The 25,728-nt window shown below is 39.3% G+C and overlaps 1 protein-coding gene across 1 annotated transcript in view; it reads right to left on the bottom strand.

Annotated features, from left to right (window-relative positions):
- Positions 1-24,343, bottom strand: part of ADAM22 (ADAM metallopeptidase domain 22) — a 228,201-nt gene extending 203,858 nt beyond the window's left edge. The window contains 2 exon segments of the mRNA XM_029928462.1: positions 23,476-23,636; positions 24,083-24,343. Coding sequence (XP_029784322.1) covers positions 23,476-23,636; positions 24,083-24,167 — 246 coding nt within the window. The 5' untranslated portion in view covers positions 24,168-24,343.
- Positions 24,344-25,728: the final 1,385 nt, after the last annotated feature.

The following is a 25,728-nucleotide window of genomic DNA, read 5'->3' as shown; positions in this document are numbered from 1 at the left end:
CATCATAATTCTGGACTTCAAGATGTAGTACAAAGCTGTAATAATCAAGACAGCATGGTACTGGCACAAAAATAGACACTCAGGTCAATGGAATAGAACAGAGAACCCAGAAATGAACCAGTAAATGTGGAGGTGGGGGTAAGAGTATGGAAAGCATCCCTCTGCCCGAAGGCAGTTGGAGAGAAAAGAAAGAGTACACAAGGGACTGAACAAAAAAGGGAGAAAGGAGAAAGGAGAGGGTTTAAATTCCATTAAGACTCTATCAACAGGGGTGGTGGGAATGTAAACTGGTACAGCCACTCTGGAAAACAGTGTGGAGGTTCTTCAAAAAACTATCAATGGAACTCCCCTATGACCTAGCAATAGCACTGCTGGGGATCTACCCAAGGGATACAGAAGTGCTGATGCTTAGGGGCACCTGTACGCCAATGTTCACAGCGGCACTTTCAACAATAGCCAAAACACAGAAAGAACCTAAATGTCCATCATCTGATGAATCAAGAAGATGTGGTTTATATATACAATGGAATACTACATGGCAATGAGAAAGAATGAAATATGGCCATTGTAGCAAAATGGATGGACCTGGAGAAAGTCATAGTAAGCGAATTAAGTCAGGCAGAGAAGGAAAGATACCATATGTTTTCACTCATAGGTCTAGCAGGAGAAACCTAATAGGGGACCATGGGAAGGGGAAAGGGAGGGGGGAAGAGTTGGGGAGAGGGAGTGAGGCAAATATAGAGAGACTTTTGAATGCTGAGAACAAACTGAGGGCTGAAGAGGGAGGGGGGAAGGAGAAGGGGAGTGATGGTCATGGAGAGGGGCACTTGTGGGGAAGAGCACTGGGTTTTATATGGAAACCAACTTGGTAATAAACTATTTAAATTTTTAAAAAAGACTCTACCAACAGGGTGCATGCAGAGTCTGAAACCCCCAATACATGGCAGGGCTCTGGTGGGAAGGACAAATCTCCAGGAGCAGAGAGTGAGGTCCTTGGGGTCCATGGGCCACATGGGGAGAGGTGGCTCCCCTGCTAGGAGGATATTTGGTAAAGGCTGTGCAGCCTCCCCACAGGCAAAGGTGCCCGCGGACCTCGGAAAACAACCACATTCACTGGTGCTGGAACAAGGATGTTAAGGGGATAGCCTGGCGACAGATGTGTTGTGATTTTCCATAATCCCTGAAATGCTGCTGTTACACAATCTTGTGAACTTTTTCTGGGGCAGGCTGGCACCCAGCCGTAGTTTCTGGGTATCAGCGGCAGCATGAACCTGCGAACATTCCTGGAGATGGTCTGGCACCCAGCCATTGCTCAGCAAGACCCTCCCCCAGAAGGTCTGAGCAGGTCAAAGCCACAGTCCCTAAGAAGTGAGGGGTTGGAAAACACAGCACCATTTGAGATAAAACTCAGGCGGGAAGTGCTGTCTAATGGCTTGCTGGCTGGATTACAGACAGTGTAGAAATGGGGAGTGGACGGAAGCTGGAGTCAAAGGAAAGGTGCTTGACTGCCAGTTATGGAGACCACAGAGTTCAGATACTAGAGACTGGGTAGCTGAATGATGCCATTTTCACCCCTTCGGTGCATGCACATACACACGTATAGGCGACACAATTCACTCCAGTAAGCTAAGCAGCACCATCTAGTAGAGAACGAAGCTATTACACTAAGCCCCTTTCAAGTGGGCCAACCTTGCTCTTCAGAAACACCACAAGTCTCTCTACCTGATTAGTTTATGGACTATAAAGTGCTTCATAGTTTAACTTCTAGAGAAACTGATGTATTACGATCGTATTTCAGTCTTTTGGCTGATCCATCTATTCAACTTTTTCTTTTGTTATTTTTGAATACAGAAAGAGAAAAAACTTATTTTTATTTTCCATTTCTATTAAAAATATTGCTTTAATCTTTTCTATTTTTTTTTTACTTTTTTGTAAATTTTTCATTCAATTTTTTTACTTCCATCAGTTGATTTTATTCTATTTCCCTGTATTCATTTCTTCAAATTTTCAAATATTTTCCTTTTATTTTCTTTTATCTTTCACTTTTTCCTCTATTCTATTAAGCTCCTTTCAATAACTAGACCAGAACACACCTAGGATCTAGCATCCTTTGATTTTCTTGTGTTGTTTTTAATTTTTTAATTTTATTTTTTGTTGCCTTATTAATTTCTTCCTTCAAAATGACAAAACAAAGGAATTCACCCCCAAAGAAAGAACAGGAAGAAATGACAGCCAGGAACTTAATCAACACAGGTACAAGCAAGATGTCTGAACCAGAATTCAAAATCACTATAAGAATACTAGCTGGGATTGAAAACAGATTAGAATCTCTTTCTGCAGAGATAAAAGCTAGGCAAGATGAAATAAAAAATCTTAAAAGTGAGCTGCAATCTCATATGGTTGCCACAGCAGCAAGGATGGATGAGGCAGAGCAGTGAATTAGCAATATAGAGGACAAACTTTTGGAGAGCAATGAAGCAGAATAAAAGAGGGAGACTAAGGCAAGAGAGCATTGTTTAAGAATTAGAGGAATCAGTGACTCATTAAAAAGGAACAACATCAGAATTATAGGGGTCCCAGAAAATGAAGAAAGAGAAAAATGGGTAGAAGAGTTATGTGAGCAAATCATAGCGGAAAACTTTTCTAACCTGGGGAAAGACACATACATCAAAATCCAGAGGACTCCGATTAGATTCAACAAAAACTGACCATCAACAATGCATATCATAGTCAAATTCACAAAATAGTCAGGCAAGGAAAGGATCATTGAATCAGCAAGGAAAAAAAGAGTCCTTAACCTACATGGGAAGACAGATCAGGTTTGCAGCAGACCTATCCACAGAAACTTGGGGGGCCATAAAGGAGTGGCAGGGTATATTCAGTGTACTGAATTAGAAAAATACACTGCCAAGAATTTTTTATCCAGCAAGGCTGTCATTCAAAAGAGAAGGAGAGGGGCACCTGGGTGGCTCAGTCGGTTAAGCGCCGGCTTCGGCTCAGGTCAGATCTCACGGTTCGTGGGTTTGAGCCCCGCGTCAGGCTCTGTGCTGATGGCTAGCTCAGAGCTTGGAGCCTGCTTCGGATTCTGTGTCCCCCTCTCTCTCTGACCCTCCCCTGCTCTCACTGTCTCTGTCTCTCAAAAATAAATAAAAACCATAAAAAAATTTAAAAAAAATTAAAAAATAAAAAGAGAAGGAGAGATGAAAAGTTTCCCAAACAAAAATTAAAGGAGTTTGTGACCACTAAACCAGCCCTGTAAGAAATTTTAAGGGAATATTCTCAGAGGGGAGAAAAGATGGGGGAAAAAGACCAAAAGCAACAAAGACTAGAAAAAACACTACAACTTCTCAGGCAACATAATGACAATAAATTCATATCTTTTAGTACTCACTCTAAACATCAATGGACTAAATGCTCCAATCAAAAGACATAGGCTAACAGAATGGATAAAAAAAAAAATAAGATCCATCTATATGCTGTTTACAAGAGACCCCCCCCCCTGCTTTAGACCAAAAGACACCTTCAGACTGAAAGGGGATGGAAAACCATCTATGATGATAATGGTCACCAAAAGCCAGAGTAGCAATACTTATAACAGACAATCTAGACTTTAAAATAAAGACTGTAACAAGAGATGAAGAGCATCATATCATAACTAAGGGGTCTATCCACCAAGATCTAACAATTGTAAACATTTATGCTCCAAATGTGGAAGCATCCAAATATATAAATCAATTAAAACAAACATAAAGAAACTCATTGATAACAATACCATAATAGTAGAGAACTTCAACACACCACTTACAGCAATGGACAGATCATCTAAATAGAAAATCAACAAGGAAACAATGGCTTTGAATGACACACTGAACCAGATGGACTTAGCAGATATATTCAGAACATTTCATCCTAAACCAGCAGAATACACATTCATCTACTGTACACATGGAATGTTCTCTGAAATGGACCACATGCTAGGACACAAAGCAGCCCTAACAAGTACAAAAAGATCAAGATGATACCATACATATTTTTAGACAACAATGCTATGAAACTCAAAATCAATCACAAGAAAAAAAATGTGTCAAGATAACAAAAACTTGGAGACTAAAGACCATCCTACTAAACAATGAATGAGCTAACTAAGAAGTTAAAGAGGAAATTAAAAAGTACATAGAAGCCAATGAGAATAATAACACCAAAGTCCAAAACCTTTGGGATGTAGCAAAGGTGGTCCTATGAGGAAAATATACAGCAACCCAGGCCTTCCTAAAGAAGGAAGAAAAGTCACAACTTAACATTACACCTTAAAAAGCTAGAAAAAGAACAGCAAATAAAACCCAAAACCAGCAGAAGACAGGAAATAATAAAGATTAGAGCAGAAATAAATGCTATTGAAACAAACAAACAAAAAATCAGAACAGGTCAATGAAACCAGAAGCTGGTTCTATAAAACAATTAACAAAATTAATAAAGCCTTAGCCAGTTTGATCAAAAAGAAAAAGGAAAGGACCCAAATAAATAAAATCAAGGATTAAAGAAGAGAGATCACAATCAACCCAGCAGAAACACAAACAATAAAAGAGAATATTATGAGGAATTATATGCCAATAAAATGGGCAATCTTGAAGAAATGGACAAATTTCCAGAACATATAAACTACCAAAACTGAAACAGGACAAAAATAGAAAGTTTGAACAGACCCGTAATCAGTAAAGAATTCGAATTAGTAATCAAAAATCTTCCAAAAACAAGAGTCCAGGGAAAGATAGCTTTCCAGGGGAATCCTACCAAACATTTAAAAAAGAGTTAACACCTATTCTCTTGGAGCTGTTCCAAAAAATAGAAAAGGAAGGAAAAATTCCAAACTCTTTCTATGAAGCCAGTATTACCTTGATTCCAAAACCAGACAATGACCTGACTAAAAGAGAGAACTAGAGACCAATTCCCTTATGAACATGGATGCAAAAATCTCAACAAGATACTAACCAATCGATCCAACATTATATTAAAGAAGTTATTCACCACGACTAAATGGGATTTATACTGGAATGCAAGGTTGGTTCAGGACCTGCAAAACAACCAATGTGATATATCACATCAATAAAAGAAAGAACGTGAACCTAATGAGCCTCTCAATAGATGCAGAGAAAGCATTTGACAAAATACAGCATCCTTTCTTGATAAAAACCCTCAGGAAAGTAGGGGTAGAAGGATCATACTTGAAGATCAAAAAGCCATATGTGAAAGACCTACTGCTAATATCATCCTCCATGGTGGAAAACAGAGAGCTTTCCCCCTAAGGTCAGGAAAAAGACAGGGACATCCTCTCTCACCACTGTTATTCAGCATAGTATTGGAAGCCTTAGCTTCAGCAATCAGATAACACAAAGAAATAAAAGGCATCCAAATTGGCCAGGAGAAGGTCAAACTTTCACTCTTCACAGATAGCATGATACTCTATACAGAAAACCCAAAAGATTCCACAAAAAAAACTGCCAGAACTGATCCATGCATGCAGCAAAGTCGCAAGATATAAAATCAATGCACAGAAATCGATTGCATTCCTATACACTAACAATGAAGCAACAGAAAGAGAAATCAAGGGATTGATCCCATTTACAATTGCACCAAGAACCATAAAATACCTAGGAATAAACCTAACCAAAGATGCAAAATATCTATATACTGAAAACTATAGAAACCTTAAGAAAAAAATTGTCGAAGACACTAAAAAATGGAAAAATATCCCATTCTCCTGGATAGGAAGAACAAATATTGTTAAAATGTCAATACTAGCCAAACTAGTAATTCTACAAATTCAAACTACATATTCAATGCAGTACCTATCAAAATAACACCATCATTCTTCACAGAGCTGGGAAAAAAATCCTAAAATTTGTATGGAACCAGAAAAGACCCCAAATTGCCAAAGCAACCTTGAAAAAGAAAACCAAAGCTGGAGGCATCACAATCCTGGACTTCAAGCTGTATTACAAAACTGTAATCATCAAGACAGTATGATACTGGCACAAAAGCAGATAGTCAGATCAATGGAGCAGAATAGAGAACCCAGAAATGGACCCACAAACCTATGGCCAACTAATATTTGACAAAGCAGGAAAGAATATCCAATGGAATAAAGACAGTCTCTTTAGCAAATGATGCTGGGAAAACTGGACAGTGATACACACACACAAAAAAAATGAACCTGGGCCACTTTTTTCCACCATACACAAAAATAAACTCAGAATGGATGAAAGACAACATAAGACACAGGAAGTCATCAAAATCCTAGAGGAGTAACAGGTAAAAACCTCTTTGACCTCAGCCACAGCAACTTCTTACTTAACACATCTCCAGACACAAGGGAAACAAAAGCAAAAATGAACTATTGGAACCTCATCAAAATAAAAAGCTTCTGCACAGCAAAGGAAACAATCAGCAAAACTAAAAGGCAACCTACTGAATGGGAGAAGATATTTGCAAATGACATAACAGATAAAGAGTTAGTATTCAAAATCTATAAAGAACTTACCAACTCAATACCCAAAAAACAAATAATCCATTGAAGAAATGGGCTACATTTCTTCTACAAAGAAGAAATCCAGATGGCCAACTGACACATGAAAAAATGCTCAACATCACTCATCATCAGGTAAATACAGATCAAAACCACAATGAGATACCACCTGTCAGAATGGCTAACATTAACAACTCAGGCAACAACAGATGTTCACAAGGATGTGGAGAAAAGAGGATCTTTTGCACTGCTGGTGGGAATGCAAACTGGTGCAGCCTCTCTGTTAAACATTATGGAGGTTCCTCAAAAAACTAAAAATAGAACTACCCTATAACCCAGCATTTGCACTACTAGGTATTTATCTAAGGGATGCAGTATGCTGTTTCAAAGGGACACATGCATCCCAATGTTTGCAGCAGCACTATCAACAATAGCCAGTGTATGGAAAGAGCTGAAATGTCCACTGATGGATGAATGGATAAAGAAGATGTGGTCGATATATACAATGGAGTATTAGTCGACAATCAAAAAGAATGAAATCTTACCATTCACAACTATGTGGATGGAACTAGAGTATATTATGCTAAGTGAAATTAGTCACAGAAAGATAAATTTCATATGACTTCACTTATATAAGGACTTTAAGACACAGAACAGATGAATATAAGGGAAGGGAAACAAAAATATAAAAGCAGGGAGGGGGGCAAAATATAAGAGACTCTTAAATATGGAGAACAAACAGGGTTACTGGAGGGGCTATGGGAAAGGGGATGGGCTAAATGGCTAAAGGGCATTAAGGCACCTACTCCTGAAATCACTTTTGCATTATATGCTAACTTGGATGTAAATTTTAAAAATAAATTATTAAAAATGTAAAAAGAAAAACAGGGAGAGGGACAAACAGAGGGTTGCTGGAGGGGTTGTGGAAAGGGTGGAAGGGATAACGGGTAAGGGTCTTAAGGAATCTACTCCTGAAATCACTGTTGCACCATGTGCTAACTAACATGGATGTAAATTATAAAAAATAAATTATAGAAAGTTAAAAAAAAAAAAAACTTGGGGTGCCTGGGTGGCTCAGCTGAATTAAAAGCGTCTGACTTGGGCTCAGGTCATGATCTCACAGTTCATGGGTCAGAGCCTCGCATCGGGCTCTGTGCTGACAGCTTGGAGACTAGAGGCTGCTTCAAGTTCTGTTTCTCTCTCTCTCTCTGTCCTCTCCTGCTCATGTTCTGTCTCTCTCTCTCTATCCCTCTCTCTCTCAAAAATAAATAAACATTAAAAAAAATTTTAACTATTAAATTTGTATTGATTCTGTGTGGTGAGTACAAGTGTCTATCACATTACTCTTTTGTTTTTTATGTTGGAACAATTTCAAAAAAGTAGTTTTAAATTTAAAAAAGTAACGAAAGTTGTCCTAAAGAAATTTTCACAAACACTTTCACATTGTCAATTTTGTAGACTCCATCTATCAACCACAAGATGAATAACAGAAGCATACAGATATGTTGGCCAGAAATACAAGAAACAAAGCTGCAGGGAGCTTCATATTGTCTCAATCTTATGAAAACTTTCTTTTTGAGGGGCACCTGGGTGGTTCAGTTAAGCATCCGACTTTGGCTCAGTCATGATCTCATGGTTCATGGGTTTGAGCCCCAGGTCGGGCTCTGTGCTGCTAGTTTGGAGCCTGGAGCCTGCTTCAGATTCTGTGTCTTTCTCTCTCTGCTGCCCCCCTACTCATGCTTTCTGTCTCTCAAAAATGAATAAATGTTAAAAAAAAATTTTTTAACGCTTCTACACAAATGTTCAAAGAATTATGCATAATTCCCAAAAAGTAAAAACAACCCAAATCTCCATCAAAATGGACAAATAAGGGAATATTATTTAGCAATAAACAGAATGAAGTAAGAATCCATGCTACAACATGAATAAACCTTGGAAATAATATGCTAAGTGAAAGAAGCCACTCATAATCATAGAGTGTATAATTTCACTTACATGAAATGTCTAGAATAGACAAATCTATAGAGACAGAAAGTAGGTATGGTTGTCTAGGGCTGAGGATGGGGGTAGGCAGTGTGGGAGAGTTTGGAGAATTGTATGGGCTTTCTTTTTGAGGTGATGAAAATGTTTTAAAATTGACAGTGGGGGTCGTTGCACTACTGTTTGAATATACTAGTAAACTTTGAGTTGTAAACGACTGTTAAATGGGTGAATTCTGTGACATACAAATTATAATCCAATAAAGCTCTTAGTAAAATACATACATACAGGGGTGCCTGGGTGGATCAGCTGGTTGAGCATCTGACTCTTGATTTCAGCTCATGTCATGGTCTCACGGTTCGTGGGATGGAGCCCTGTGTCAGGCTCTGCACTGATAGAGTTGAGACTGCTTGGGACTCTCACTCTCCTCTCTCTCTGCCCCTCCCCCACTCATGCTCCCTCTCTCTCAAAAAATAATTTAAAAATATATATGTACACAATTAAAATATACATAATTTTGTTCCTGAAATTACACTGTGGCCACTCAAGTCATGAAAACTGTTAGAGTTCATTTCTATGAGCCAGCTACTTGATCCTAATATTTTGATGTGGGTCCGCCCCACCACCTTTATTTTCTTTTCTGGACTTTAACTTACTTTTAGATCCTTCATTCATACTGCAATATAAGTGCTCAAAAACAGCACAGAGTGCCATCCATCCCTCTCTGAGGTCTCTACTTATACTAAAGAAACTATTCTCTAGTGAGGAGAAGGGTTAGGATATTTTTTAATGTTAATTTTTATTATTTATTTTGAGAGAGAGAATACAAACAGGAGAGGGATCTAGAGAGAGGGAGAAAGACAATTCCAAGCAGGCTCCATGCTATCAGCACAGACCCTGAGGCAGGGCTCGATCCCAAGAACCATGAGATCACGACCTGAGCTGAAACCAAGAGTTGGACACCTAACCAACTAAGCCACCAAGGTGCCCCTCTAGTGGTGTTTATTCTGATTTAAATCAGATGTGCAGAATTTTTTGAGTCATGGAAATTTCATGGAGAAATAGTATTATATAGATAATATCTCCTAAGAAACAAAGAAAGTAAATACTCTAAATTTTAGTGGTGGTAAAACACTGGAGGAGGTGGGAATGAACACAAAATAATAGACAAGAAGGTATCTGGGACTTAGTTAAAGTACTTAGTTTGTACTCAGTTCAAAAACCCAGTTTTAAAAAAATCAAAATTCTAAGAATAAATATCAAGGGAACTCCTTGGTTGAATATGTCATTTGACTTTAGATCCATCAAAAACACTACATGTCACTCTCCAAGAAGATATGCATCGTTGTCTTAAAGAAAATGCAGCTCCAGGCACCAAATGGCAAACTCTGGTGAATAAAGTCACATACAAAGGTTAAATAGCTTGGATTTATTTTTGTTGGGAAAGACGAGGCTATAAACTGACATGAATGATTTTGTCACAGCGATTAAGGCTGCAGAGAGACTGCAGTCAGCCTCGTGTGATGGAATGTCAATGTGCCAACCACTGTCCACGTTCCCACTGCCTTCTCTCTCCTTCCCATCATGGCCCTGCCTTTCCTCATAAACCTTGCCTCAAATGTGAAGCAAGAGGGACAGCTATTTCAGTTGACGCTCACAGTAATGGGATCCTCACAGAACCTGGGCGCGCCACATACAGGGTATCTCTGCGGGGTTAGCAAGAATAGTTCTGGGAGGAAGATGAGCAAAGAGATCACAGATAAGGCAAAGCCAGTGCTCCTCTCGAGCTCATTCCAACAAAAGATCTTAATCATCGCGAGGAAAGAACTCCTTTAACTGTTGGAAATACATCCAAAGTACATAAAATCATAACATAAATAGTCACAGAACGTTTTTTCTGCATCTTTGAGACAGAAAATTGAAACAAAGCTAATAAAATATTTGCTAAGCATTAACTATACATCAAACACAAGAAGAAGCAATGAACAAACAACAGTAAATCTGAATGACAAAGTCCCAGTCCAACATTATGCAGGTCTAGCTCATGGGGACAACTTCTATCAACACACCCAAGTTGTCAGTCCCCCAGTTCTCCCACCCCACACACCAACACATACATAAGCAGGAATAAGTTTATGACCAGCCTCTAAGGCAAATTTTATTGTATCTGCAAAAGTGCCTTGTCATTTCTTAATGCTGAGTCCGAATCCTATGGCAATGCAGTGATAGATCACTCTAGAAGACTCTAAGAAGGGACATGCTGAGCAAGTATGGAGGGTGGACTGAGCACATAACCAAGAGTTTAAATCCAGGGAATAAAGAGCAATGAGAACAAAAAGAATGGTTTTAGGAAGGCAATTAGTCCAGCAGTAAAAAGCAGAAGGGTTACTTCATTCCACATCCAAAGAAAAGAAGAAATGAGGGACAACTGAAGGTGAACAAAAGAAACAAACAAACAAACAGAAAAAAGAAACGCCATGCCTCCCGCCCCCTCCCCAAAAAAAGAGATTTAAAGGTAAGTAGTGAAATGGAAAGCTTGTTGAACTATCACACATTTTCCAAATCGCAAAATAATTGAGTCCAGCAATGTGCAGCAGGGATGGTTCCCAACACTGAATGTAAATAACCTTTCAGAAACTTGGTTTTTTTTAGTTGCTAAGAGAAAAAGAGGAACTTGACAGAAATAAGGTGGGAGAGAAATACAAAATAAACCGAGGGTCACAGGGAAAGTGAACAGAGTAAGACAATCCTCACAGGAAAACAATAAATGGAAGGAGGCAACAGGAAAGTGCTTGAACCTGTACAGAGAGATGAAGAGAAAAGAAATAATTGACCAGGGAAAACCTAACATAACAACGGGGGTCTGGGGACATGGCATCAATGTTTCCATCCAGTCAACATCTGCTTGTTGAGCATTATGTACGGGGAGCCATATACAAGGCTGTGTGTCAATGCTTGGAAGAAATAAAAATGAAGATGAGGATGCATGCCTTCGCTCCTTGTTTCTCTGTACAATGAAATTTAAAGTAAAATAATTTTTACCCCCATCACCCTAGGAAAAGTGCAAACTTCATGATTTCATCATCAGAACATATAGGAAAGGTCCTAAACATCTCATTAATCAATCATCTCAAGTTGATTTCACATGAAATTGGTTAAGCTATAAATTAATAGAATTCTCCCTTAATTAATTACAAAAATATTGTCTATGCAAGATTAAGAATTCTAAAAAATCATGCTAAACTTACTTCAGAAATTAAATGAGACTTTTCAAGATCTCAGGACCAACAATATTTTTCTCCCTGTTTTACACCCTAGAAATTCCTGAAAACCAACAAAAATTGCTATACCATGGTTTGAAATACCTTATCTGCAGTCACCCTGCCAGGCAGAAATTGCTTCATCTTTGGTGACCACAACGAACACTACTTGAATTTTGCCCATCCTCTTATCAATCAATATCTGTCCAAGTTTTAAGGTTCTTGTATGAGGAAATACATTTGAAAAAAAAAAAAAAAGCAATGTAGCAAAGATGTACAAAGTCCTAAAGTGTGAACACAAGTTTTGCGGTTCTGAATCAGAATTTTCATTACCTTCAGTGATTTTTTAAGTTTCTGTCAAAGTCAATAAAAATCTTCCTAAGAAATGATGGCTTCATTATTTTGCATAAAGGTAAATTTATAAATACATCTGTAAAAACCAAATTCCCATTCTTCTTATTAAACATCTATCTAAACTTTTCTTGGAAAGCACATGTAAGCACTCCTAACCAGTGCTAACTGCATATAATTCCAAACTCACCATGAAAATAACCCACTATTTACAGCAGACACTGATACTGTCACCAGAAACACCCCGCTTGATGGTCAGAAGACCTGACCTTTATTGCATGAATCCACCAACTTTGGCCCACATTTTCCTTAAGTTCTTCTTTCCAGTTTATCTTTTAACTTAGGCAAAAGACCTGACAGCATCCCATGAAGGAAACTGAAATGACTTGCTCAAGCAACACCAACTGTCCTAAGAGTTCCAGCTGGCCCAGACCACCCAGCTCAGTTGGAGCTCAACCACCAACTCACATCTGTGCACATGGACCACGGAGTGACCGACAGGTACCTCTACCTCATTATAATGCTAAAATCTCTGCCCCAAAAGGAGCACAAACCTCATTAACATAACACACATTGTACATATAGGCATGTTTCTTTAGGGCACATATGCGACTTCATGCCTACCTCCACATCCAATGACACAACGCCCCTTTCTGAATATTCTCCCTAACCCTAAATAAAAGGAACCCATTCGTCCTTGCTCAGGGGTTCATGGCTTTGGAAGTTATTCCCTGTGACCTCCTTACTTGCTACAAGTAAAATTTCCTTTGTACACCAACTCTACCTGGTGTAGTTCCTATCTACAACTCACCAAGGAGTGGACTCACATTAGTTTGATTATAATACCAAAATTATCCATGTCAATAAAATGAATTTTCCAAATGTCTATTCAAAAGAACTCTTCAATCATTAACATAATTTTATTTAATGCATACGACATGGCATTCAAAATGAGTGTGTTGCTCACTAAGTGTGATTTTTTCAGAGCATAAAAAGCCATCAATCTTTAAGTAACCCTCATCTCCTGACCCAGGAGAGGCAGTCTACAGTCTGAACTATACACTATAGGGCAGAGTGAGCCTGGAAAAGCCCTCTCCCATCAGCCTGCAGAACTTTAAAAAAGACCAACAAAGAGTAACATGCAGGAAGACAAAGAAAGCAGAAGGAAGAAGGAATAAAGAAGAATAAGAATAGGAAAAAGGAAAAAAAGAAATGAGGACTTGGGAAGAAGAGAAATGGTTCCCCCCTCTGTCACAAAAACCTGAAACTCATGGGAGGATGAAATGATCACAGGTGCCATGAGAGTATGTCAGGCTAAAAAATACCCAGTTTCCTTAGAAACATAAGATCTAGTTTTGTTTTGTTTCAAAACACACGAGTGGATGTGTGAGATTAAAAACTTAGATTGTGCCTCAGTCTATCAGGTAGCTCTCTCTAGTTGAGCCAGGAGGGTATTGGACCTGGCACAGTGTACCCAGTATCTTCTCCCTGTAACTGCTTTGTGATTTCCAAGCCTTACCCTCCACCACACTTCTACCTACACCATGCTCCTGCCCATGTTCTGGGACCCCAGACTACTGTCTTCAGACAACTGCTCCCCCAGCCTACTTTAGATTAATACCACCATGTGTAACCTTGACAGCTCATTATGCCTACTGAGAATCCAGAGCTGGGTTCCTGGCCAGACCCCTGACTATATGTTTGAAAGGCATTAAAAATCCACTTGGAAATTCACAGAAACCTACAGAACTAGTTTTTGTGAAGTACCAGCTCTTTCTGCAGCATCTTGCTATCTAGTTCAAAGAAAGAGAAACCACTTAAAGAAAAGCATGAACTGTGACCAGTGATGCCAAATCATGTGTACCAGCCTGACTCCCAACCTTCTGACCTCACTAATGGGGGAAATGAAGGCAATTTCTCCCAACCAAGCCTATTTAAAATGCAAACTGTAAAAAAAATAAAAATAAGAAGAAAAGCAATTGACCAACTAGAAGTAAAGGCTAGAGACATCAGTCAGTGCCAAGTAGAATAAGTGGTCTAAGACAACTATCAACCAGGAGTTCTCCTGCCTCAGGTAGAAAATGTTTAAGCCACATGCAAAATGTGAGCTCGAGGTCCATCTTCAGAAAAGCCTCACTGATTTCTCATCTTCCAAAACAGTTATCTAATGTTCTTTACTTGGGACCAAAAAAAAAAAAAAAATGCAGCAAAAGGGCAACTACTGCTCAGTGCTAGAATGCCCTGGTACAAAATTGATTTTTAAAAAGAAGAAAAATGTTGATTTACCCTTGCTGATACATCATATGATTCTGAAAAATCTCTTCAATATAAACAAACAGATTGTAGGGGGTGTGGGTCAGGGGGTGAATTAAGTTGTTTATTGCTTCTCTTCCCAGTTATAACTGCTGATAGTTTTCAGTCGTGGTATGGCATTTTTTATTTTTGAAATCAAATTACATATAATAGTCTGTTCTAGGGAAAACAAAACAGATTTCAATTTTGAAAGCAACACAAATTATAAAATCAGAAATAAAGGACAATTAGGAGTCTAAAATCATTTTTACATGAAGTATTTATATTTCTAAAAATACAGCACACTGGTAAAATAAGTAAAACCTAAAAACACAGCACACTGAACTCTATTTTAATTATGTGTAAAATAATTATAATTATCAAAAGGGGCTATAAATTCAGTACTTAAAGACTAACACTTATTCATGTATTCATTCTTTTATACCATACCCACTTCCAAAGAAGACTTGGGGATATTTACATGGACACTTACAAATAAAATACAAATTGTAAGGGGATGAGAAAACTGGAAGGGAAGGAAAATTTATCATTTCAAGAAATATTTATTAAGTACCTACTCTGTGCCAGGCACTGGGCTAGACAGTGGAGATGTGTGGTGAACAAAGAGACAAGATCACTATTGTCATATACAATTCTTGTAGTTTATATTCTAGTGATGGCACATTGGAAGAATGACAATAAACAAGCCAATCATTAAAAAGAAGTTCAAGTGCTGACAAGTGCTTAGAAGACAACAGAGTAACATGATGTGATAAGGGATGGGTGGGACCACTTTAGAAAAGCAGACAGAGGAAACCTCTCTGAGATTGCTTTTTCTAAGCCTAAATACCTATCTTAATCTAAGTATAACATGCATAGGAAAATGTGTACAGATATGACTTTTCATAATGACAAATTACACAAGTCAAGAGATATTTCAGATGACTGTTGAGCTGAAATGGGGATGATGAGTATGCTGATGAGCCAGGATGAAGCCAGAACGAAAGCTCAGGGTATGACTTTGGCTTTGGAGGAGGACACCATTTGCCTCTAACCTTCTGGATCCAACCCAAGGAAGGAAACAATTACATGACGAATCTCTCCTCTTGATCCTGATGAGGATCCATAATGTTCTCCCAGACTTCAATTAATGCTATACCTGGTTTCTCAGGAATGATTCTTACAATGTACTTCAAAATACCCTTTTTAAAAGGCCTGGTAAATTACTGAAGAGGTAAGGATGCAAATAAGAAAACTGATCCCAATTCAGACACAAAACTCTTGTGACTAACTTAAATCCAAAAGTATTTAAGACAAAAACAAAATCTTAAATCTTAAGGATACACAGAGCTCCTCGATGCTGCGTGCAAATTGGAATCCACTGAGAAGATTTTTTTTTTTATTACCCAGAATCTCAGTAGGTGAGGCCAGCATACTATGGAGGAACAGATCATAGTTCCCCATAAACAGTTTCTTCCCTCCCCCATAAATAGTTTTTTGTGAGTTTCTGGCAGATAAAATTTCAAGTACTAAGAGTACAGATATTCTTTGCTGCCATTTAAATGTAGATTCAAACATATCTATGTAGTTAAGTGAATATCTGAGGTAGAAATAGAAATTATATCCATTCCTAGAAATGAAGACATGTAACAAGTGCTAAATATGACATCAATTCACACCTGAATCAAGTCAGCAAGGGAGAAGACTCAAGTAGGACAACGTTTCTCAAAGAAATGTTAGGATGATTTCAACATAGAGACAAATGGGCAACTACATGTTAAACAAGCAGCATACATTACAGAAAGATTATTTTATCTGTATCTCTAACATTTTCTTTGAGAACTCTTTTCCTAATACCACTGATTACTGGTTGTATGACCTTGGGCAGGTAACTTAGCTTCCATAAGTCTCAGCAGCCTCATCTATAAAATGAATATAATACAACCTCATAATGAAAGATAATGCATGTAAATCACTCAGTACATGCTACATATTCAATAAATACTAACTCTTATTTTTCATTTCTTTCCCTCAATATTTGCTTTCTAGGGCTTTTACTACTGAAGTAAATGTGTATACTTATTGTTACATGATAGATAGCATGAGTGGATGCTCACAGAAGGCTTTGACATTTGGAACTCTGAAGCTACTTACTCTATGAAGCTACAAAAGATATTCTGTATCTTTTCTTTTGGCAAAAGATAGGAATATGGGTCCCTGTTTAGCACTTAATGTTTGTTTTATGAAACTCTGACCACAAAAGAACATATATAAATTTGGTAATGACTGTTAAATATTAAAATATTCAAAATTACATAGAAAGATTATAACAACAGGTGTATACATCCAATTCCAGGACAGAACATGGCCCTTGAAGAGGTATTTTTCACCTTATAAATGTTAAATATATTCATATAGTCCATTCTCATTCTCAAGTTAGTAGAAATGATGCATTCCTACTGTGTTCTGCAAGCTGCAAGAAACATACAATTCCAATGGGACAAATGTAAGAAATCTTTGACCTCACTGCCATTGAATGACATTTAAAGAAATGTTGGTGGCCTCCTACCATAAAGCCAGGTAAGCACTGTAGTTAAGCACAGGTATTGTAGTGGAGTTAATGTACCTGGGTTCAATCCTTCCTCAGCTACCCATCAGCTTTCTGGTTTTACAGCTGATAAGTACAACCTGTCACATGATTCTTGTGGGACTGAATGAGTTAACCAAGTACTAAGAAAACTACTGGATACATAAATAGTAATCACATAAGTTATTGTATATTAAGTATGTTAGTGTACATTATAACATATATGATAACACTACTATAAGCACTTCTCTCTTTTCCTGACTTGTTTCCTTCCTCCTCACCATTCTCTTTAATATCCTTTCCTCTTCTGCTACCCCCCCCTCCTTTTATTAACAACCTTTTTCCCTTTGGAGCTTATCCATGAAACTTAATGATAAATGTGGCTTATCTCAGCCCCACTGGAGCTACCGAGTACTAGTGACCTTACAGACTGCTGCTCTCTGTGAACCATGCCAAGAGAGCAGGCCTCCCTCCATGTATATACTTAGGAAGGACACATCACTAAAAATGACAGAACACTTCACATTCTCTGAAATTTAATAAAGCAAATAAAAACTAAGAATGATTTTTACCAAACCATAAGCTCTTAGAGTCATTCATAATTTTTCAGATATAGCTGCAAAGAAGCGATGAGTGATAGGTTCTTTTCGTGCGTGGTAAGATCATTAAGCATAAAAGGATGCCCCAAACACATATATGCAAACTGGGGTCTCACACAGTACAACCATGACTTACCAAAAAAAAAAAACAAAAAAAAACAACCTCCCACAATTCTGAATACCCTTTCTTTTAACTATTTAATTGTAAGAGAAGGATGTTGGTAGGATAACTTAAAAAAAAGTGCTGGGAAATGTCACCTTCCTATTTATAGCAGAACAAACTTTTGACTGGTGGCAAAACTTTATCAATATTGAGCTACTTAGGTTTAACAAATTCACATTAAGAAAAAAAATGCTTGTGCTATCCTTGCAAAATACTCCCAAAGCTATAATTCCTAGGAGCCCTTTCTTTTTTTTTTTTGCCAGAGAAGCAGTACTGCAGACAATTTACTGTGAAGCTGACTCAGTGCTCCCAAGTGAAACAGCACAATTTTAACTACAGCTCATCCATGCTTAGGCATATGTATAAATATATTCACAAAAATGGAGCACACTAGCAGTGCCCGAGTAGCTCAGTTGGTCGAGCATCCGACTTCAGCTCAGATCATGATCTCACTATTCCTGAGTTAGAGCCCCTCATCAGACTCTCTGCTGTCAGTGCAGAGCCCACTTCAGATACTCTGTCTCCCTCTCTCTCTGCATCTCTCAAAAATAAATAGGCATTTTAAAAAATGGAAGCACACTACTATTTACCATCTTGCTATACAATCTTGCATTACTGATTATCAAAAGTATGATAATTTACACGTCTGTGTTTCTGGTACTTGACTACTTGAGAAACTATAACACTCTCCAGGAAAAGAGACAGAGAAACGACTAGCCCAACTACATCTCTGACAGCAAAAACTTCTGATAAAAAGGAATTCTGCTATTTGAAGAAAAATCTCATTACTGGGTGAAAAACAACTAATTGAAAATCTATGGGGCAAACACATGACAAAATAAACCACCAAATAACCTATCTTTGATGTTACAGTAAATCTGTCATGCTTGGCTTAAAAAAAAAGTAACCTTTAAGCAATTAAGTGATTATCGGTTATCAGTATAAAATCATCATAAGGCTCAGTAAGTACTATCTTGCCCATATGGATGCCCAGTTAAAAATGCTTTATCCATTTATCTGCAAATGCCCAATTCCTTCAGCACAATTCACTTCAAGGCAGAAGAAAAGACAAGACTGAATAATGTGAAAATTCTACCTCCTGGTGCTATTTTACAGGACTGAAATTACCTCAGACTAGATAGACAACCTTGAGAATAGCAAGGTTACCCACAATCATATATGATTTCTTGGACTCTCATTACTAGAACTTTTATGGCAAAATAACCTTTCATTATGGGTTGATCATCCGACTTGGGATAAAAACAAAGTATACATCCAAGTAACTAACTGGGCATGTAGTAAAGAAATCTTTTACAGCATGGTTTCATATCAACAGAATTATTACTTCACACCAATTGTATTGCCAGTATTTCCCCAAAACTGAAATAAAAATTGCTTTTAAAACTATGAGTATTCTGTGGTGCCTGGATGGCTCAGTCAGTTAGGCATCCGACTTCAGCTAGGGTCTGATCTCACAGTTCATGAGTTCAAGCTCCACATCAGGCTCTGTGCTGACAGCCAGCTCAGAGCCTGGAGCCTGCTTCAGATTCTGTAACTTCCCCTCTCTCTGCCCCTCCCCTCCTCATGCTCTGTCTCTCTCTGTCTCTCGAAAAATAAATAAAGAAATGTTAAAAAAAATAAAAATAAAAAATAAACTAGTATTCTTTTCAATTCAGTGATTAAAAACTGAAACAAGGACACATTAAGAGTAAAATTATGGTGTTTTATACCATCACAGTCTTTGTAAGCTTTCTGAAACATTAAGTAATATGTTGCTGGTTTCCTTACTGTAGATCAATGGCTTTATCTTACCAGGTGTGAAGTAATTCCTGAATTAGGTTAGATGACCTATAAGACCTCTTCCATTTCTAGGACTGTTAGATTCTACTCAGTTATGTAAACTTTAGTAATTTGTAATTTACTTCTGGGAATGTGTTACATTCAGGTAATTAGGGCACCATTTTGCATTAAAGTGATGTCATGAAATTTCTAAATAGTACTCAAGCAGCCTGAGGGAGTAAATGTTATTTAACAAAACTCATATAATGCTTAAAATATATCCAGCATTGTTCTAAGTGCTTTATAAAGTCATTTATGTGGCATTTTCAGTATACCTAGTAACTAAATTCTTATGAAGCTTAACAAGTATGTGAATTAACATTTACCAATAAATGAAAGTGAACAACCACTTGCACTTACCCTTTGAAATTAAAATTATTCATTTCTAACAATTAGGATTATTCCACAGTATCATGAATCTGGTCAGTAAACTCTCCTTACTAAAGTCCTTCAATTGCCTTCAAGACAAAACCCAAATTGCTCCATAAATTATAAAGGTACTGCAGCATCTACTCTCTGCTTTCCTGTTTTGGCTCATTTGTCCCTTAAATCCCAACTATCTGCACTTAACAAAAATGTGTCCTAATTCCCACAGGCCCATGTACTTCTGCCCCTTTGGTTTGATAGGCCCATCCTCTTCCTTTGATCTGGCCAACTCCTACTCAGCCTCCAAACACAGGTAAGACAGCAAGCACCTCCCTATGAGAGCCCACCCTGACTGCTCACCTGGGTTAAATACTATGCCTTCATTGTCCCCAAAACTCTCTGTAATGACCTCCAGAAACTCACGCAAAAGGGAATAGCATTCATGCACCTTCCCACTTGTCTGTAAATTCCTTAAAGGCTTGAACTGTCTTTTATCTCTAAATCCCCAGAGCCTTGTACAATAACTGGTACACAGTATGAGCTCAAGTAAATAAATACCTTTTAAATACACAAATCAACAAATGAATATATAAGCTTTGTAGGCTGATAGAAAGGCATCCCAATTTTATTTCTTTATTTATTTAAGAAGGAAATTGCTAAAAATATCTATGAGTAGCTAGGATGCCATGTTTTTTCATCTATTTAATTACCAAAGAAATAACAAGGGCCAAATATAATCAGCTTGAATTTTTAGATCCAATGCCAGCTCTCAATGAAACTAAAAATGCAGGAACACTCCTTAGTTCCCTAATTGTAAAAAAAAAAAAAAATGGCATATGGCAACTAAGTATTTACAACTGTAACTACCAGATTCAGATCTAGCACTCAGCACTTTCTAACTGTAGTTTAAGGAGCACAGTAGGGGCGCGTGGGTGGCTCAGTCAGGTGAGTGTCCGGCTTCGGCTCAGGTCATGATCTCACAGTGGGTGGTTTCAAGCCCCGCACAGGGCTCTGTGCTGACAGCTAGCTCCGAGCCTGGAGCCTGCTTCAGATTCTGTACCTCCCTCTCTCTCTGACCCTCCCTTGCTCGCTCTGTCTCTCTCTGTCTTTCAAAAATTAAAAATTAAAAAAAAAATTAAAACATTAAAAAAATTTTTTAAGGAGCACAGTAAAACACAACAGTCCGTCAGGTGTTCCAGACACCCAACCAGATGTACTGTATAAACTTTACTATGTGCCAGGCACTGAGGTAACTGCTTGTAATAATTACTGTGATGGTAAGACAGTATCTTCACTTCCAATCCTGAATTGAATAAACAATCTATCTGCGCTGTTCAACCTAAATCTTACCAGCTCATCCATACCTCACCAAAAGCCAGAGTCATTCTTCCTAACTGTGAGTTTTATCATTTTAAGAAGAAAACTGCACAGCCCCAAAGTATCTTCTGCCCCAAGGGGAAAGGTCAATGAACCAAAAAGCTGGTGAAGTGGTGCTCCATAAATGGGACAAAGGAAGGAGGACTGGCCTGTTTTCCAAAAGTGGTGGTCTTTCACCAACACAGCGAAAGGAAGGCAGAGGGTACCTGAAGACATTACCAGTATGAGGCAGAGATGTGGGAGTTTCCAGGTTCAAGTCTGTAGTTTTCTTTTTCTATATTTCTACTTCTGCCTCCCTTCCTCTCCGATAAAGACTTTGTGATTTGTTTTAAAGCACTGACTATATCAGCAAAAATTCAGACTGGAAAACTACAAGATGAAAGACCCCATGTCTTCAATTAACTGTAAGGGAAAAGCCTGTAAGTCAATAAACTGTAAGGGAAAAATTAAGGAAACAGAGGAGGGTAAATTATGCATTTAAGAGACTCAAAAAAATAAACTAATTGCAGTCTATAGACATTATTTGGGTCCTGTATCAAACAAATAAACTTAAATGTGTATGCATTATATTTATATATATTTATTTAATGTACTTAAATATATTTAACATATTTATATATTTTATATATATGTTAGGTATAATAACATGATTACATTTTTGAAAGAATCCTTTTAGAAGTGTAGACTGAATTTTTTGTGAATGAAATGATATGAGCTGCTTCAAAATAATACAAGAAGGGGAAGAAAATAGATAAGAGATAGATGAAACAGGATTGGCTATGAGTTGCTAATTGTTGAAGCTGGGAGTTCATTATAATATTTTATTTTGCATATGTGTTTGATATTTTTCCTAAGCCAAAGTTGCAAATGAATGTGAGACTATTCCTCCAGAGAAATAATACTCGTTTACTGAAAAAGCAAGACCATGTCCCCTGTCTCATCAGTTTTACTATGAAAACAAATCAAAATGAAAGAGGAGAAGAGGTATTTATCAAACATGAATTCCAATAATGGAATCCTTCATTAAAGCTTAACACATTAGCCTTTCTACCAGAATTATCAACTATGATGGATATTACTGTAGCCGTTTAATTTCTTATACCAAAATTTCAACAGAGCTAAACATTTGGCTACAAATACAGATTTAAATGGCATTTTTTCTACTTACACATATTTTACACAAACAGATCAAGTATTATGACTATCCAGCTATAACACACATCTTGAAGTACTAACAAATATATTTACACACGTGAAAATGTTCAGCTTGCCTTTCGGTCAGCAAAATTTACAATGTTTTCAATCACAGGAACAAGTTCTACCTTAATATGTACTTATAGGTGAATAAACTGTTTGCCAGGTTGATGTATACAAATACAGAAATTGCCTATAGAGCTCCAAAATAATTACCTAACTCAGCAAGCCAGTTCAAAATAATTTTCAGGCATTATCTGTGGACGTGTGATATTGATCTAAGTATGGGTAAATGGTAGATGATCTTAGATTTTTTTTAACATAGTTTATAAATGCCCAAAAAACAAAATTACTCAAATTAGTCAAAGGACCATTACAGTGAAGAAATTGCGGAGAAGAGACCTTTCCTGGAAAGGTGGAGGTGAATGGGTACATCTCTGGTGTCCATAAATCAAGTGAGCTGAGAACCCTGCATGTTAGCTTATTTTTACAGTTTGAGTTTAGTTAGGGATGTCTAGGCTTGTCTTTCCATTTTTTCTTCAATACCAACCTTGTCTTAAATCACGTATAAAGTCTTTTTGAGGATTAAAACAACCACAACAATAATGATGATGCAAATCCTGCCCACGTATTATATCCCCTCTTGCCTATGCACGGCTTTTGCCTGCCAGAGGTGAGAGGGTCTCCACCCCCCCACTCCGGATGCCGCACTGCCAAGGCCATCCCACACAAACTCCTCTCTAGCAAAGCTCCGGCCTGTGGTTCTTTGGGAGGTTTGTCCCCCCTCCCTTCTTTTTTGCACTGGAAGCGCCATGCATGACTCGCACTAGGACTGCGCTCCTTTCACTGAAGACGCTGCATCTCCAGGGCGACGGAGAGCAAACGTGGGGTCAGGGTCGGCCAGGCCGCGCCCAGGCCCACCCCCCCCGGACCGCGCCTCTCACCTGCGCGCCGCCGGGGGGGCCCCGCACCCGCGTGTCGAGCGCGTCGTGTCCAGTTTCGTCTTCGCCGCCCGAGCGGTAGAGGAGCCGGAGTGGCACGATGCTCTGGCGCTCCAGGAAGCGGTTTTCGTTCCTCCTCTCCAGCTCCGTCAACGAGGCGTCTCCTCCAGGCAGGACGAGGGTAAGGAGGGAGTGGAGAGAAAAGGAGAAAATAACGCCCCTGACCTCCGGCCCGCCGTCTCCTGGAGGAAAATCCCACCGCCCCCTCCCTCCCGGTCCCTATCTGGGAAGGACGCAGAGACACCAGCCGGAGAGCCTTGGACCAGCTCATCTGAGATCATCCAGGATCGGGGCCCAGAAGCACAGCCCTCCTCTCCCATCCTCTGCATTCCGCTTCTTCAGAAGAGGAAAAACAGGCATTTGACCGAAGGCTTCTAATCCATCTGCGCTCCCCCACACATTATTTTTGCTTCACTTCTCACCACCCTTCTAAATAAAAAAAATCTCCCCGCACTCGGAAAACGGGGATGCCCGTTTCCAGTGCGCTCGAGGGCTGCAAAGACTCCCGGAAAATGGTACGTCCTGAAGCCGCACAGGGTGGCGAACTTACCTGCCCGACCGCAGCGCGCCGGGGGGCAGGTCCCCAGGGCGCAGAGCAGCAGGAAGGGCACGGACGCAGCCGCAGCCGCCCGCATGGTGCTGCCGTCAGCCCGCCTCGTTCCAGACGCTCAGCTCCTCATGCCCCGGCACTGGGTCCGGCTTCCTCGGCCCAGGCCCCCCAGCTCTCCTCGGCCGCCCCCTCCCAGCCCCGGACCGTGCTGCGGCGGCCGTGGCGCTGCAGCCTCCGCCGCGGCGCTGCCTCAGTGCTGCATTGTGCTCCGCGGGTGCTTCCGCTGGCGGGGGGAGCGAGCGAGTGCTGCATTGGGCGGTTGGCTGTAGCTAAGTGGTTTCTAGCGCCTCCCACCTCATCCCATGGCAAAGGCTCGGGCGGGCGACGAGCGCTCGGCAGGGAGCGAGCGCCTAGTGCACTCGCCCCCCGCGCGCGCTGGCAGGGGCGCGCGCCGGAGAGTCAGCTGGGAAATGTAGTTCCCCGCGTACCGCTCCTCCCCGCGACGGTGCGGACTGTCGCGACTTCGTGACCACGAGGTCCTCTGCCGCCGAAGACCGGAGCGAAAAAAAGGGCAGGAGAAAGATATTTAGGACTCCTGGCACCTAAATATCCAACTATGCCGCTGGATACAGTATTCCTAGACTCGGTACATCCACAAAGAACCACAATAATGTTTTTCACAGAGTTAGTGGTTAAATACTTAACGGGGAATCACTCCCTCAAGAGTACATGGTAAGTTAATCATTCACCAAATACTGATTGGGGACCTACTGTGTGCCCGTTGGCTGACTAAGCACAGGGACACAAACGTGAAGGACACGAGTGTAAGAGGCACGTGCTCTCAGATATAGTTGAGTGAACAGTTTTTTACAGGACGGTGTGAACGTGCCCCGGTAATCCTTAGAGGAGGATCATTAACTCAGCCAGGTGAGTCAAGGGAGAGGATCAAGAAGGTCTACGCAGACACTGGAAGAATGTCTTGGATATAGCCCAAGTTCGTTTTGTTTTTTCTCTGATCTCTATCTCAAACCTGTTTGTGAAAACCAGACTTGGGGAACTCTACTTTCTCAGGATGCTAATTCCATTTGTCTCTAATTCCAAATGTCAGAAACTTTTGAGGATAAGACAGTAATACAATACATTGAATCCAATAATTATCACCGTAATTAACGATTTTTCTGGGGTCACATATAAGGTCGTTTGATCTTTGGGTCAGCAATTTGATAAGTAGTATTATTCCCATTTCAGAGAGGAGGAAATTAAAGCTTAGAGCTGCACCTTCCAAATACTGTAACCACTAGCTACATGTAGCTATTTAAAGTAAATAAAATTTAATATTCTGTTCCTCATTCACACTAACCACATTTCTCATACTGCATTTGGCTAGCAGCTACTGTATTGTAGAGCAAAAATATAGGGTATTTCCATCATTGCAGACGGTTCTATTGGACCACAGTGGTTTGGGGAAATTAAATGACTTCCTAAGGTCCTGCGGCTTATTATAGAGTAAATGGGATATCCCACTTTCAAATCTGAGTATTTTTCTACATCTTTCTGATCAAATCCGTGTTATTGTAACCTCCATCCTGATTCTGGTCCTGTAAAACATGCACAAGAATCTTCCACGTGATGTTCTTTGAAGATGT

This window comes from Suricata suricatta, chromosome 2 (assembly GCF_006229205.1).
Source record: "Suricata suricatta isolate VVHF042 chromosome 2, meerkat_22Aug2017_6uvM2_HiC, whole genome shotgun sequence".
In the NCBI taxonomy this organism is placed as follows: domain Eukaryota; kingdom Metazoa; phylum Chordata; class Mammalia; order Carnivora; family Herpestidae; genus Suricata; species Suricata suricatta.
The sequence above is the reverse complement of the archived record's forward strand: the minus strand, read 5'-3'. Positions and strand labels throughout refer to the sequence as shown.